This window comes from Strix uralensis, chromosome 4, assembly GCF_047716275.1.
Source record: "Strix uralensis isolate ZFMK-TIS-50842 chromosome 4, bStrUra1, whole genome shotgun sequence".
In the NCBI taxonomy this organism is placed as follows: domain Eukaryota; kingdom Metazoa; phylum Chordata; class Aves; order Strigiformes; family Strigidae; genus Strix; species Strix uralensis.
The window spans coordinates 96,347,715-96,364,737 of NC_133975.1; the positions used below are offsets into that span (position 1 = coordinate 96,347,715).

The 17,023-nt window shown below is 35.3% G+C and overlaps 1 protein-coding gene across 7 annotated transcripts in view; it reads right to left on the reverse strand.

Moving 5' to 3' along the window:
- Nucleotides 1-17,023, reverse strand: part of PALS1 (protein associated with LIN7 1, MAGUK p55 family member) — a 62,173-nt gene that overhangs the window by 22,646 nt on the left and 22,504 nt on the right. For 4 of the 7 annotated variants that reach the window (XR_012628891.1, XM_074868097.1, XM_074868098.1 and 1 more), the window contains 3 exons: nucleotides 14,756-14,842; nucleotides 7,414-7,927; nucleotides 120-328 (listed from right to left, as the gene is read on the reverse strand). Coding sequence is in view for 6 of the 7 variants with exons in the window: in XM_074868097.1 (XP_074724198.1) it covers nucleotides 120-328; nucleotides 7,414-7,780 (576 nt within the window). In the remaining variant the exon portion in view is untranslated. Of the gene's footprint in view, nucleotides 1-119; nucleotides 329-7,413; nucleotides 7,928-8,377; nucleotides 8,524-14,755; nucleotides 14,843-17,023 lie in introns of all 7 variants that reach the window. The other 3 variants (XM_074868100.1, XM_074868101.1, XM_074868102.1) reach the window with 3 other exon arrangements.

Consider the following 17,023-nt stretch of genomic DNA (forward strand, 5'->3'; position numbering starts at 1 on the left):
CTATTATAGTCCCTTTCATATACAACATTCAGTAACTCAGACAAGCTTGACAAGTATGTATTTCAACAACAACTATGATTATAGGTTTCATATATATCACAGATGCATACCGTACATACCTCTTGTGCTAGTTCTTGTGCATTGGAGATGAGCGGATATGGAGGGCTGGCTTTGTTCATGTGCACTGTAACAGCATTGTGTATCTTAAATGCATTCTGAAAATCAGTATTTTGAACAAGCTGTAAAATGAGAGAGATATCCTCTTGGCTCTGAGGGTCTACCAAAACGTGCTGGATATGCTTAAGAGAAGTTAACAGTTCTTCCACTTCTAGGTAGGAAATAACAAAATACAAATAAAGTATGAGTTAACAAGATACATAATTAAGTAATGTTTATATTAAGATTTTTACCAACATTTTTTGCTGTTCAGTTTTTAATCAGCAATGATGTATGCAAGCTTTATAGTTATCCATTACTTTCTGACTTTTATTAGCAGAATGTATCTATCCGAATTAAAAAAAGAAAAAAAAAAAGTACTCCAAGTCAGTAAAAGGAGGACTAAAAAAGCTGATACACTGTTTAAATTTAAATTCCTATTGCAGGAGCAGTTCTCCTCTGAAATAAATCATCAATACATAAAAGATCCAGTAATTGCAGCTCAGGTATAGCTGTATGTGAAAGAGGGACTATTTTGCAATATGAAAGTAACTCCTTTGCTAAACTAATCTTGATGCACTGAGTATTCACTGTTATTTTGATACATCTCTCCATGTATCTCAACTAAATATTACTTACAGAATGAGTGTTTTGTAAGTAAACAACACTCAATTTCTAAACATAAAATTACACTCAGTTTTAGTACATTAAAATAAAAATGTAAGGATGAAAAGAATAGTATCTATGATTGGAGTTCTGAAAGTCATCTGCACCAGAAGAAAGTCCACATCTTTTACCTACAAGTTTACGAGTTCTGCTTGGACCATAAAATATTTTAACATATTTTAATAACCAGTTTTCTACATGTCTGCAGAATACTATATATGTACTACATTCTTGAGCCCCAAGAACTAATCTGATACTTTAACGGGTGCTTTTTAAAGACTGTCAACAAATTTACATTTTTTAAACCAATCTGAATTTCTGCAAAGTATGTCACTGCTTAAGTACTTGAGAAACTACCCAAACCAAGCAATATGAATCATACCTATAATATGTATAAAACCAGGTAAGAAATCCTCAAGCAGACCAAAAAAAGAGTGGATGTTTTGAGCCTGAAATAATGTACACGTTCTCACACATTATCTGAAAAAAAATCTGTTCAGCCACAAGAGGCTGGTCAGCTATCTTTATTTTAAGAAATTCAAGTAAGCTAGAATTTTGAATCCTGGTATTTTTTTTAAAAATGAACAACAAAAAAATCCCAAATTTTAAAACTGTCAGTTGATACTGAGGTCAATCTCCCTTGCTGGTATCAAAATATCAGCTTTGAGACTTATTTTTATTTTTTATTTATTTATATTTAGCAACCTTCATTTATTCATGATGAGCTAGTTAAATAACATTAAAATAGGAGTGCTATCAAGACATCAGCTAAGTTGCATGTTACATGAAAAATCACAGTAGATACTGATCATTAACAAGGATATATTGTCAAGAAGCTTCCTTTACTTATTTTTAACTTCAAATTCACCAGTATGCTGAACACAATGCTAGACTCAAACTTGTTGAGCACAAAATTAAAATGGTTGATAAATGGGCACATGAAAACCATAAAGCCTAATAAAATATGCATTTCAAACAAGTTTAATGGTTTTAATTTTGGACAAAGCATACCTACATATATGTTTTTAATTTTGAGTTTGCAAGTCAGTCTTCTGTATAACAAAATTTTGGAAACAAGCAATCCAGAGCTACTACTCTTGTACTTTACTGTCTGCAGGACAATAAAAAAAAATAATAAAACCCCCCTCCAAAACCATTCCACACATGCTAAAAACATCCTACCCACCAAAGGTCAAGGGCTTCTTCCTGTTACCACCAAGGAAACAAAGGGCAGCAGTACAAAAGCTGCACAGATACCAGCTGTGCAGGATATTCCACAGGTGAAATCCAGTACAGCTCACAACACTAATTAAGGCAGCCATGTCTCACTAGGGAACTGCATACACAGTATACTGCCTATCACACTGGGGGAAATGCCATTTGGAGAAAAGGGTAAGAACGCTACAAGCAAGAATATTTGCTAAAGAGGATGCTGTCAGCTGGCAAAATTCTTGTCTAGTGGGGTATGCAGGCTACCAAAGCATCCAGCAACTGATTCTCCCAAGTCTGAGGACATGCAATATTTCCAAGCATTAAAAAAAAAAAAATTGTGTAAACCAGTCAGATGTTATTGCAAAGTTCCTACTGGTACCTACTCAGTTAAACACACCAACCCAAAACTCCGCCATTTATTACTGTTTCTGGATTCAAAGACCAGTGAGGCGTTAGAGAAGAAACTCAGTTCTAACTCTGCCTATGTATAAACTGTTTTATTCCATTATTTCTGAATTGTCTACCCCCCTTATATATCTGAGAATTCAAACACACACACATATGTACACATTTCTTCCTAATACATATTCCATATAAGATATAAATACATAAAGATAGACATCTTATTCCATATCTATAATAAAGATGTCCTGTTCTTAGATGCCTCTACATATTCTCTCTTCAGCACTTTGCTAGTTCCTTCTGTGTTGCCCTTTCTTACAAACTACCCCAGTACTCTCCTCCCTGTATAATTCCCTTCCCACTGAATCATGTGTGCTGGATGCAGAAGCCCTATACTAAATGATTTCCCACCACCATGAAACAACAAACAAATACCCCCCTCATCACAATTCTAAAAGAGAAATAATGCTTGAAAGGAGTGAAATGAAACATTCCCCAAAAGCTAGCAATCCATTTCCTAGTCACTTGTTAATAAAAAACCACATACACATAAAATCACATACAAATCTGGCTTTATGCATTCCTAACTCTCTCTAGACTCCTGTTTCTGAATTCTAAATCACAGATTACATTTCAGTGCAGTCTTTTTTTTGTTTGGTTTTGGCCTTTTTTTAAAAAAAAAAATTCTAGGTAACAAAAGACTCCATCTCTAGAAGTTTCCTACTGAAAGGGTTGACTTGAGGAAAAAAGTTCAGTAAAAGACTAACATCTCAATTTACTCACAGAAAAACATCAGGGTTCTTTTGCAGAACAAGTCCATTTTTTTAATCGCAGATCGATTAGCAATCAACTACTTTTTTTAAAGTCTTCTTTTACAAGAAGTGTTGCAGCCTTTTTCCATTAGGCTACGAAATGGCTGGAATGTGACTGAGCACTGTGTGATATACACATTAATCAAAAGACTGCTGAGGCAGAAGTATGCAGCTGCAGGGGAGGACCTGTGGTCACAGCTTAACATGTTAGATTAGAAAAAGAAAAGAAAATAGTTCTGTGTATCACCTCAAAAAGTTATGAACAGCAAATTTAAGAAGATATTGGCTTTATTATATGTCAGCACCAGTATCTTAATTCCCAAGCTTTTTTACAGATCTCTAGAGTACTCTATGTGCTGGTACCAGCACTCAAATGCTCCATATATTACTTGAATCACAGAACTAAGGAAAGTATTGTTTTATCCAAAACAATTTCTGAAAGTTTATTTATAGGTAAGTTTGCCCAAGGTATAAAAACAAAAATAGGCAGCTTTTTCCCTAAACAAAAAACCACAAAAGGTTTACTTACATGAAATGTCACTCATTTCACTACATTAACTAAATTAGCTGAACGAACTGTAGCAAAGTTTTCTGCATTTTGTAGAAGTATACTGCTGTGAAAATGCCAGTAAAATACTTGTATGCACATGTTCCAGGTACACAGACAGTGATTTCCATTAAGACAGCTGTCTAAATCATATACTGTTTTGATAACAAACATGCCCTTTAAAATTGTTTTGATTGTGTACTGTTTTATTTCTATAAATAAAATCCAATTTGTTTAATGTAGTCTGCTTTTTTTTGTTTTTAAGATGAAAAGATGAAAGACTTGGCAAAGATCTGCCAAATTAGACATTGGCACTTACGAAACATTTTCAAAAAAGGTCAATATTCTTATTTAAAACACTTATCTTTAGCGGAGCCTCTATGTATTAGCACACCAAAAAAAAGCCACCCAGAAAAAAGCAAAACTAAAATCAGTATTTAAAAAAACCCCTGGATAAGGGTAGTTCAACATCTCTAATTTACTAGCACCTGCCCTGGTTTATTTGGGGTTTCTCCGAACAAAACTTGAGATATTTGTGAAAGTGACTAAGCACTCTCACCTGGACACCAAAAGTGGAAAGATGGAAAGAGTCAGTGTAGATCAGAAATTCAGTATAACCAAACAGACAAACTGAAAAATCTCACATACTAGCAGTTATTTTCTGGACAAAGTCATGGGCTGGCAAGTTTCTTGAGACACCAAGAAGTTGTATATATATAAATTTTTAAAAATCTGACCTCTCCAATTCAGATATTCAATGAAAAAGCAGAAGTATTAATGATAATGGACTCAAATCCTCCTTATGAAACTATTATTTTGTAAGCATGAGTGTGTGTATATATACATTGATAAGGCAACATCCCTAGCCCTGACACTAATCAGTAACAGACAGAATTTTTAGAATACTTTTTAGAATTAAAAAAATAGTCTTCTTTTGAAATTCAGCATTATGTCAGATGTTAGAATGATTAATTCAGAAACTGAAAAAAGGACATGTTTAATTCTGGAGGAAAATTCTGGAAGAGGCCAAGTTACTCTAGAAGGACTTTGTTATATTTAAAATTATGACTTAGTTTTTGACAGCACTAACGACTGAACAGAGATTCTTTATGGTTTAAGAGATATATATATAGTTTAAGAGATCACAGTATTTAATTTACAACTTTTTAAGTTTGTAACAACTCAGCATCACAGCTGAGTATAATAGAAAGCACCACTCTTAACAGGAATGTTGAACTACTATAAATCCTCTCTTCTTAAATCTTAAGTTTACCTGATCCAAATTGTTACTATAATTCTGTCTGGCAAGGAAGTAATGGTAGTGTGTTTGTATGACTATCAGTATTATGCCATGACTTCTCTGATTGAAATAGATGCCTATGAAGCCCTAATTCAGCTCCCTGCTGCATATATGGATATATCATGATTTAGTCTCATTGTATCTCCTAAAGCTCCTTGCCTTTCTAGCTCATAGAACAGACCACATTCACTCTGCAAGTTAGTCAATACTTCAGCTCCATGCACATACTTTTAAGCCTTATTTATTGCAATGCAAAGTAGAGACAGACATTGTTAGTTTTCTGATTTTCATGATATCCAAATACTGAGGGGAATAACATTAGTTAAATCATGCAATTTACTACTGTGTTTTTACAGAAATATGTTGATGTGACAGCAGAACAATGACAACACCCATTACAAAAGAGGAGTTTGTCCTCCTGGACAAAATAATCTAGTCATTTTCCTTCAAGATGCATCTTGTACCATATATAGCTATTTCCTAATTTGCCTCTTTCCACATACACACCTCTATATTCTTGTCTCCAATGTTTAGTGTTTTTCTTCTTACATCAAGCATTCACATAATTCTAGCTTCCATTCACACCAACTTCCCTGTCTCTTCTTGCTGAGAACAACTAGTTTCACTCCTTCCAGCCTTTCACAAATACTGTCTTTCTCTGACAATCTCTCAGCTTCTGCCACAGCCTGTACCTGTTTTATCCCCACACTGAGATTTTTTTCAAAATAGCCTTTCATCATCACAGTAATTTCTCCACCATTGTTTCCCCTGTTCAAACAGCTTTAGTCTACCCCAGATCCTTACTGGTTCTCAACCCTGTTGTTACTCATTTCTCATTCCTACCAGCTTCCTTGCCTAGCTTCTTTGCCCATTGGTTTGCACCTAGCCCTCCCTTCAAGTTCTCAGCTTCTCTAGCCTCATCCTTCTAATTTCCTTCTAATTTCCTTCTAGCCTCATCCTTCTAATTTCAAGTCATACTCTTCCTCCCTTCTGTGGTTCCAATTTCCAATTCCTTCTGTAGTCAGTCTTCAGAGCTTTTAGCCACTGTGGCTAAGCAAGTCCCAACAGAAGTCACTTCTACTGTTTGACATCAATCTTTGCATCTTCTGCTTTGTGTTCCCTCTAAGAAGAGAATTTCACAGTCAAATATCTAACACTTCATAAAGATAAGTACAGAATCTGCTTCTTACAAAGAGATCTCTGGGACAGGAGCTGACAAGCCCCACACTAAAACAAGGCCTTGTTCATAACTGACCCTGCTTTCAGCGGGAGGTTGGACAGGATGACTTCCTGGTGACCCTTTCAACCTAAATTTTCCTCAAGAGGGATTTGTACAATAAGGATAACCAGAGGTTATGGAATAGAGACATGTCTTTACAGAAATGTTGCTCAGGCACACAAATACTAAAGATGAAGCAAAAAACGATTAGCAATTTGATAGCTATCTTTCACTGTGTGTTCTCAACTACCAGCCAATAGGAAAGAATAGCAAGAATCTTCAGTGGTGCCCCAAAAAAAGGCACCTTTTAAAAGCAGTCTGGACCTCAGAACAGGTACAGAACAAAAAAATATATATGTATTTTTGGAAATCTGAACTGGACTCCTACAAATTCCCAATGCTTCTTTTTCACTCCAGTGACACACCACATTTTAGATAGATACTTTTATTTGAGGAAGAAAGGTTAGAAACTTTTTCTACATAAGCATAGTTAAAAAGCAACGACAGCTATGAAATGAACAATTTCAGAATCTCTTTCTTCAGCAATTACTAACACTACATTTTCATCAATGTCTAAGTGCCAAGGTAAGTAGATTTTCCACTATCAACACCAATACTTTAAAAGAAAATGTAAATTACATTAGGTAACAATTGATAATGCCAAGACAGCCAGAATAAGAGACAACCATAAGTGTGCTTCTCCTTAAAAATCTTAAAAACTCTTGTGTTTTGATTTTGAATGACAGTAAGTGTTTATTCATTGCTTATTCTGGTTTGTGCTTCATCAAACCTAATATAAAATTTGGTATTACTTGCATGGTTTTCCTCAGCTTAAAGAGGATAGAGACATCCACTGAACTCATTAGTCATCTCCAGGATATTTAACTGTTCTCCAAATGGATCAGTTTTGAAAAGTCACTTGCTGAGGCACATAGCCTGATGCTTGACTAAATAAATAAAACCCAAACAACCACAAATTCAAAGGACCAGAGGACTTTATATAGGAAGAACTAGCTAAATCAGGTTTTCAGAGGCCTAAAAGAACATTAATATCAACTAAATATTTTCTCCACTAGCCCATTCATTGCTTTTTACCTACCTAGCGTCTTCACAGTACAATGAGGACTCTCCAAAACAATTCCTTCTTCTGTGTCAAATATTGGATTATCTATTCCAGTTTTAGGAGGAATTTGTGCTAGTTTCTTTAGCCTCATGGAAGCAGTAAGGTCCAGTTCTTGTTTCTTTCCCTCTTCTTCCCGCCTGCGCCTTATGTCCTCCTGCTGCTGCCGGATTCGCTCAAGTTGAGCGCTCCGCCGCATGGGCATCATCCTGGAGCCCAATTCCCCAGGGCAATCAACAGCCATTTCTCTGTGCTTCTGAGATTCTTCAGGAGATGCAAGATCCACATTTTTTGCTTCACTGTCAGAATCTTCTGTGATATGCCCATTCATATGAGAAGTTGTCATGATTATTTGTAATTATGCTTATTCTCTTCAAACAGAAATGCTGCTATTAGGCCAGTTTTCGTTATGATGTTGCATAAAATCCATTATAACTTCAAAAATATTTCCCTTCCATCACAAGACAGTTTAAGAAACATCCAGGAAGAAAACCTAATGAAAGATATTCAAAAGAAGTTAGTGAATAACTGGATTAATAAGAAAACACCTAAGATAGTTCTCCAGGCATCAGAACAATGGAACTTTTCCTCCACATTTACATAGTGCTTCTTCTCCTACTAAGAACTACAGAACCCTCACAAATCTGTTTCACTATTTTAGTAAACTTCAGATGTCAATGTTAGAAAAGGAGCACTGTTCAAATTAATGCTGAAGTCTGTTACATTTCCTGGTCAAAGCAGTGGAGATTCTGCACTTAACACACACAATTGCAAATCAGTGGTTTTCTGAAAATTCCCACTAAGTTTTAATTTACCCCTTCATTCTTAAAAATTCCAACACAAACCATGCTTATGATCCTACAAACACTAAATAAGAATAACTTGTTATAAACAACATGTTCAGAAGAATTTTAGTAAGTTAAATACAAGTAACAATATTTACATTTATTGTTCATTAATTGAGGCATTCTTACATAAACGTTGCCTCCCAGGTTCAGAGAAGACAGGTCTGGCATAGAGTTCTTCCAAAAGATACTATTTAAAGCAGTCTGGAGCTGCACTTACACAATTCCAAGTAGGCATAAAGTCCTAGGATAAGGGTTGGACAGTTCTGGTTAGCAGCTACTCTTAACACTTCCTATAGGTATGCATTAAAGCAGAAAGGATTAAATACAAGAGTAAAAATCCTTGTGTAGGTGTATAGAAGTACAGATTTGACAGAGAACAATAATTAGATTTCCACAGTCAACTAGTGATATTCCACTATACTCTTTACATCTTAATCTGGTTTCTCATTCCTGATGATTCAGGCTAAAGAACTTAAGTGTCCTGATAAATGTAACCATGCAGCTCTTAAATATAATACAAATAACAATGTGTTTTATAGGACATTGCCTTGCTGTATCACAACGCCAGGGACATGTTATCCTCAATATGTCCAATTAAAGTGTCATAGAATTAATAAATAGTTGTGTACAGTATTACCAATACACTTAATTTTTCAAGTTCCCTTTTTTTTTTTTTTAAATTCACTGAAAGGAAATACTACAAAATATCTCAAAGTTTTATTATACACTGGAAGCACCAAGACCAAAAAAATCTCAAACTAACCAACTTAAACCAAATGTTTGTGCTTGGAGGAGGAAGGGAAAGATGCTTGTATTGTAATTAAGTGGAAAATTAAATATCAATAGTACTGTTCTGGAGGAACAGCAATAGGAACTCCTACACAAGTTTCTGCCAGCTTGCAATTCTAAATAAGTACAGCTTTTAATCTTCGTAAGGAGTACCATACAGCAATACCAAAACAATTCGCTTTACTTTTTTCCTGTCTAGCCACTACTACCAGTTATTACTAAGATCTTCTAAAAAGTCTATTAAAGCATTTCTATGATAGTAAAATTTTTTTCCCTTTAAAAGATACTTAATTGCACTGCACTGATATGTAAAAATTATTTCAATGCTCAACATTCCCACATTCAGAAAAAATACAGACAACAGAAAAAGCCCATCAAGAGCTGCACAGTAGTGGGGCTAGCACTGCAGGTACCACACAATTATTTGGCACCTGTAAAACTTTCAGTTAGTGCCCAACTTAAGAAGAGCAGCTTTTCGAAGAATAAAGTCAAATAAAGTTGGCATTCAGACAGGGTTATTTATACAAAGCACCATATCAAAAAAAATGTCTCTGAAATTCAGAGAAAGGCAGATAACAATTTAGCAAAACGATCCTCAGAAAGCCCCATTTCCCCTTCTGTAAAGGCAATTTCACTGTACAGAAATACCAGTCCCAAAAAAGGAAGTTTCATTGGGTACAATAAAATTGCAAGAAGCACTAGTTTAACTGTGGACGGTAATTCAAATTCTCTTTCATCCACATTGTACTGGCCATAGCTTGTCTAAAGACTGAGCCTTTTAAAAGTTACATTCATTTTTTTTTCACCTCTGACAAGCTGAAAGAAAACTCACATTCCTCAGTCCGTATGGTACAACTAACAGGTGTCAAAACAATTTGAGGGAATGAATAATATCCATTTACTCAGCACTAAAGAAGTCAAAACCACTATCTGAGGATATCCAAGAAGTAAAATGCAACTTTAAAGATACCATCATAACACTCAATCATGTGTAAGGTAAATAATGTCACACTCACTAAAGATAAAGAATCTACACATCAGAAAATGAAGTTGATGGCCAATATTTAATAACTGATCAAAAATATTTAAGGTGGAATTACCTACATTTCCTCCGTCAAATTTGAAAGTACTAGCTACCTAAAACAAAGAATATCTTTTGAGGGTTAAGTCAGATAAAGGGCACAACAAAATCTCATGTTATCTGTATATAGAATAAGTTTTTAAATCTCTTTAGTAATAAGCACTGAAGACCAGAGAAACAAAAATATAGTCTGAGGTAAATATTACTAATAGGCAACCTTTAGCAACATTGCTTACATTTTCAGTATAAGGTCCATGCAAGATGCAAAGGACATAAATTCTTGGAGCAGAGTAACCAAGACATTTAAGTGACCTGTGCTAACAGCTGCTCACTTTCAGTATTTAAGATCTGAGGTAAGTCAGTTAAGAGGAAACAAAGAAAAGTTAAAGAAAATTCTGTAGTTCTCCTGCAGTCACACTTTAACAGCAATATTCAGAAAACTGGTATCAAAATTTAAAGAGAGTTTTAGGAGCATTTTAAATAGAAAGTATTTTTGATATCCCAGAAAGTTAGAGGTCTCTGAAGCAAGCAATAAACAGTACAGGCAAAGTAATCAAACTCAGATAATACAAAATATGAAATATCACTTATCAGACAGCCTAAAGTTTTACATTACTGAAATATCAAACCAAGTCCATAAAAACCTGATCCCCTCCAGATATAACTCGTTGGTAATCCATAAAAGCACAGGCACGCTGCAAGTCTGGAATGCTCAAAGAACTTCCTTTAATCAAGGAACTTCTGATAATGGGTAACTCCTTCCAAACCTAAGCCCACTGTTCTTTCTGCTGTCTCAAGCCTGCTTCAGACATCACAAATCTTCAACAGTTTTGGAAAAATGATACTGCCCGATTGCAACAAATGAAATAAGCACATAAGGAAAAAGTCAGATCAGCTCTGAAGTCCCTCTCTACAATGGTCCTAAGGAATTTAAAATGTAAAATATGACACCGATAAAATGTTAACTTGGTCCTCAAATTAAGGTGTGGTGTAGCTGAGGTTAAAATAAGATTCAGCTTGAGGTAGGCACCAGGAACAGAAAATTTTATTCTAACCAATAAGTATGGCATCAAAAGTCTTATGATGAATAATTTCAGAAACAGTTTTCTTGGCTCTTCTTTCTGAAGGTCTCTTTTGCAATTTGAAAAATCCCAAGATAATAACAATAAGGGAAGGTTGTTATATCAAGTCTGTTCTCTGCAAGTTGTGGATCATCCAATAAACCAGCTTTTCAGCCTGAGAGGAGCTTATTTTGTTACACTAATTCTTACACTAAGGAGGAAAATTTACAAACATAATAATAATGATTTTTACTACATCATATATAAAATAGAGTAATATTTGTAATTAACAGAATTATTTTCCACTTTAGAACTTGGTATTAGCAGTTTTTATACTTTTTAAATATGTAAAAGTCTCTATGTTACACAGAGTCTGGTTACTCAAAGTATAATAGGGTTAAATTGTGGCTTTGACTGTCTTTTGAACTGCTGGTATCTAACGGAGGAACCTCAGCACTTCCACATGATACATAGATCTTTCCAAATAAAAGAGATTTATGACTGTTTTCTGTCCAACTTCATATCACAAGTCTTACCAACATGGTCCTGGAAAGCACATGTGAAAGTCTCCTCTTCACAGATTACTTTTACTGTTCAAATTTTTGCCCTACAGAGAAGGGTTTGTATAAACGGCTAACAAAAGTACAGCTATTAAGAAAGAGCATTTCAGTCACTCCAATCACCATCAGGCACCAGACAAGAATTCCAGTCTGAAGTAATTATGAACAGCAAACAAATATTTCTGGTGCAAGTTCAAAACAGCAAAATTAAAGAAAAACACACAACTACTGTCTTGTTAACTATACTTACTGTTCTCAAAAACACTGCGTTTTACAAGCCACACATTATTCTTCATACTGACCCCTAACAATGTCAGGGTTCTATCATCTCTTTAACCACCCTGAATACACTAAACAAAGCACAGACCACCAGAGCTCTGTCAAGTAATAAACATACATAAATGCAATCATCTTGGTGTGTAAGACAGATGCTATTATAAAATACATATAGACAGGGACAGAAACAGAAGTGCTGTAAGGTGGTTTAAGTTTTCACTTGCTTCCTGGGAACTGTGGCTGGTGCGCATAGCAATCCTAACTGCTTCAACAACTAAATTCTGTACACTAAAATCAAATTTGTTTTGCTTCAGCAACTTCCAAAGAGCAAAAATGACATTTTCTGGAGGCTGAGGTTTTGTGTTACATTTTGGTGGTGTTTAAAAATTCTTTCAATGCTAGAAGTATGATCAGACTGGATAGTTCCCTTTTTAAAATTCATTACAACTGCAAATTCTGAATGACTGCAAGGGAGTTCAGCGCTCACCTCCAACTGAATTTCATTAGTTTTGGCACAGCTGAGAGTATAAAAGTCCAACCTACATCTGTGATTTTATTATAAACACAAGAAATGCATATTTAACATCAGGCACAGTGTAAAGGTTTTATCATCAGCTAAAAGCCATATACTATGACAGTATATTAAAATATTCACTAAAAACAACTGGAAGATGAATTCTAGGTTGCTGAAGTGAATTAGAAGTTAGATTAAAATCACATACAAGATGCTTCTTGATATCTGAATTACTAACAAAATATGAGCATAAAATTATGCTAGAGATCTCTAACACGTATTATTAATGGCTCACATACGGTGGGTCTTCTGGTATATTTTTACTCAGTACTTCAGATTTCTAAGCAAGCAAAACCTAAGTCATAAAAATCGGAAAATGAAACACTTTAGTAATTCCACAAATGGAAGTTCAGTGTAGGAAAAAAAAATCCCAGCTTTTCCTTATCATCTCCCAAGCATCATTTGTTTCTTCAGCAGTATTTCAGTGAACCTGCAAGATTAAGAGACTTGGAAGCCAATTATGTAAAAGAAAACACAAACCACGCTGCACAGTATAAAATTAACCACTACTTGATGAGAGCTAAAGATTGAGGTTTATGGTAGATAATACTTCATGGATATCTCCTATGGAGCTTAATAGTACCTGAAATACCCAGTACAGACTGGAACAGCCTAATGTTTTTCAAAAGCAAGTTACAAAACGTATGACAACTTGATCCTATTTTTCTAAATTTAAAAAATTCTGTAATAGAAAAAAGAATTCTTTACACTAGCTTTGTAATACATTCAAGACTGCAACTTCTTGTATGGTTTGCTTGGGTTTTTTAAGTCTGTAATACTTTACATTATTTCCTCTAATTAGATGCTCTAGCATAGTCTTGATATTGAAAGAAAACCTTTTAATATCCAGTTGACTTATTTTTAATAATTTCAGACCAGAGTTCATTATAAAACCTGTCAAGCAGAGTAACTCAGTTCAACATGTGTATTTCAAAGGGCTTTCAGACATGCCAAGAGGTTTTAACATTCCATGCTCACTTAAATGTTCAAGACGTGGTTCAAAAGCAAAAAGGGCTCAGCCCTCAAAAGAAAAGTAGTTTTCATTGGTAGTGCTTTCTAAGTTACATTTGTACAAGAGCAACAACAATGTTAACTTGCAACCTTAAAGCACAGAGAAACTGATGAAACTGAAAATTCAGATGCTAAGGTTAGATTACAATTTTATAAACTGTATAAACAAATTACTCAACATGCAAACATGGGAAATGGTAACCACATTTTTGAATCACATTGGTATTACACTTAAGAACTGTGGTCTATTTAATACACATTTAATTTTATTAGGCTTGTTTATCTGTTGGTGCAGTGGCAACAATCACAACAGTCACAGCTCAAGAACTGGCCAGTCTACACTATCCACTTCAAAATGTAGAGGGCTACTACCTACAGAACAGATAAGAACAAAGTGACTTCCGTGAAAAACATGGACCAATGCGAGAGTATGTCATGTCAATCAACAGCCACATCACTCACACCTCTCTGTAGTAAAATATATGCAAAAGTACCTTTGCAGTAAAATATATGCAAGATACCTTTGCAATTTCTGTGCACAAAATAAATGAAATTAGGACAGAGTATATATCACAATTTCACTGTGTATTTGCTCGTGACAAACAAGATTGGATTTTAACCTGTTTCACTGCAGAAGCATAAATTGCTTTCTAAGGTACATCCAAAGATTGTTTTGTATAAATACTCAATGTAATACAACACTCTTCTTCCTTCAGTCACTGTTGTAACTTTTAGTCACATCAGACTATTAGATATATTTCTAAAAGAGGCCATGTTTAATTTAATTACCCAGTGTGATAGACAATGGAGTTTGAATAAACAATTCTTGCTGCCTCAAAATTAAAAGCAGAAATGCAAGATTTGTAATTGCTATCACTAATCAAAGTACTCCTCTTCATTGCCAAGTGTCCAAAATAGTAGCCAGTCACTCATCTGGCCCAGGGAGGTGATGTCCCCTCCCGCTCCAGCTCCCCTGGTACCAGGACTCCCCGGGGCAGCAGCTGCAGCCCCCCATTTGCCGGACTCGGCCTTCCCCCCGGGACAGAAGCACTGTCGGTTCTCATGGCAGCCACAGCTTTGTCCGTTCCCGCTGCACTCAGGCCGCGAGCCACGGGACTTACGTCACAGGCCAGCCATGCGATGAGCTCCTTGGCTCGCTCTGCTGCTGCTCCCTCGATTGTGAGACCGTGGCAGCCCGTCTTTCAACCCTGTTTGTTAGAAATAGAGACAATTACTCACACACAGAGGGAAAAAAAAACCCACCACTTTTTGCAAGTTCTATCAAGCTCAGTCAGCAGATGGTTAAAACCTCTCCACGTGCAGCAGTGGTGAACTTCAACTGTTCTATTTACAGCCATCATTAGAAAGCACATAGCCCCAGTGATTCAGGTGAGTGAAATCAATTGAAGAGATACACAGGATACACCAAGTAGATTACTTCTGATAATATATTCTAGCTCTTTCAGATCTAAAGAAAGTAATGCCCCTTAGAATAAGCACAATCTAAGCTTTAAGAAATTGAACAGGCTGATTTTTACAAAAGAAATAACACAGCAGTCATATGAAGAGGGAGGAACACTTAAATCTTATTTAAATTCTTACCAATCTCTCTGTGAAAAACACATGTTGCATGCTCTATTAGCAGCAATCTTCCTTGATTAGTATCTCAATAGTGAGCTCCTTTAATTAGTTAAAAGTGATAGCACAGGTCAAAGCAGAACCACTGCAAAAGCAGCTTTCTTTAGTCTTAACAAATCTGATTTCCACTGCAGTATAAATGCTTTTTTCTTGGTTACACAAATAATTAAAATGCTTCAATAGTTGACCGAGATTAAAAACAACTGTTCAAAACACTAGGGATAAACATCTTATATGCCACAATTCCCTTTGTTGTAAATATACACTACCACTTACACATTACCATTATTTAATTTCTACTTTTTAGACCAAATGAAAAATGGACATAAAGTTTCAGCAGGGGTGACTACAAATGTACTGGGGAGAGGGAATGACAACAGAAACAAATCAGAGTAGGCTTCAAGAAGCTTACTGCTAAAAATCACATCTAGATAGAAATTGAAGACTTTTACCAAGCTCATTTAAGCATATTTTTAAATTCAATAATATAGTATTTAACTTTTGTTTATATTTTGCCATCTGTATCATCAATAAAGCTCTGACATAGTTTAATGCCTTTTGAACACTTATGAGCAACTCCTAGTGCTGACAAGACCTAAATTCTATTTTAGGTGAAGAGCACAGCAGAGGGCAGTCTCTACACCAATTAATGAAAACCTGACAAAGAAATACACTCAGTTTCAAAAAGTAGATGACAGAAACAACCAATACTATAGCTCATTAAATGGTCTGACACCCACATTACCCCACACCAGCACAGAGATTTACTACCCTAGCATCCCACTATGGCTTAGATTAATAGGCTACAACTATGCATACATTTAAATACCCAGATCTAATCAAGTCTTTAGTACCAAAAATCCCTGCTCGACACGAAACATTTTATACAACAATATGAGTGGATAACATGGATGTCTACGGGCTGCAATGAAAAGGTGATAGAACCCTGAAAGAAAAAAAGAATTATCTTAATTTAGCAGTTATTCCAAACGTTAGAAACATTCAAGCATAACGAATGAAGAGTAAAGAAATTCCTCGAATTCCAGGGCACATTAACAGATCTCACAGGACAGTCAGAAGCATGATAACGAGACAGTCATTTCTTATCACCTATTCACAGGCAGTTAAGACTTCAGATTTCATTGTTTTAAAAGTAAACATGCCTGTCCTTGTTTTAAACAGCGGTCATACTCTCTGTGAAATTAAAAATACTGCTACTATTTTAGTTCTCTAGTAAGATTCCCCCACCCCTTCAAATTGTATCCTTTTTGGCTTGGGCTCTTGCACCACTTTAATCCCTGTATTTTTTAGCATGTAATTTTTAATGTTAATCCTTGCCACTGCTTCGCTATGTTTTACATAGTATTAATAGTAAATGTTCATGAGTACTAATATGTAAATGACACTTTCACTTCAGAGATGTGACTGAGCCAAAACTGTACTAATTCCAAATTAGATTTAAACATGACGTTCCATCTGACATTGAAATTCCTACAAAATGGCATTAGTTTAGTCCTCCATAGTCGTTGTTCTTAAGCCATATTTACAATATTCTGGGAAAAAAGAAATTTCTTCCTTACATATTAATATTCCAATAACTGGTGAATCCGATAAACACATTTAGAAACATCATCTAAAGAAAAGGGGAAGACTGACATTCCTCACAGGCCTTCATCCAAAAATGCTGAAATGTTAGCTACTTAATTCAACAGTCTAAGAGGCTAGATAGAGGGACCAAGACTGCCTTTCAA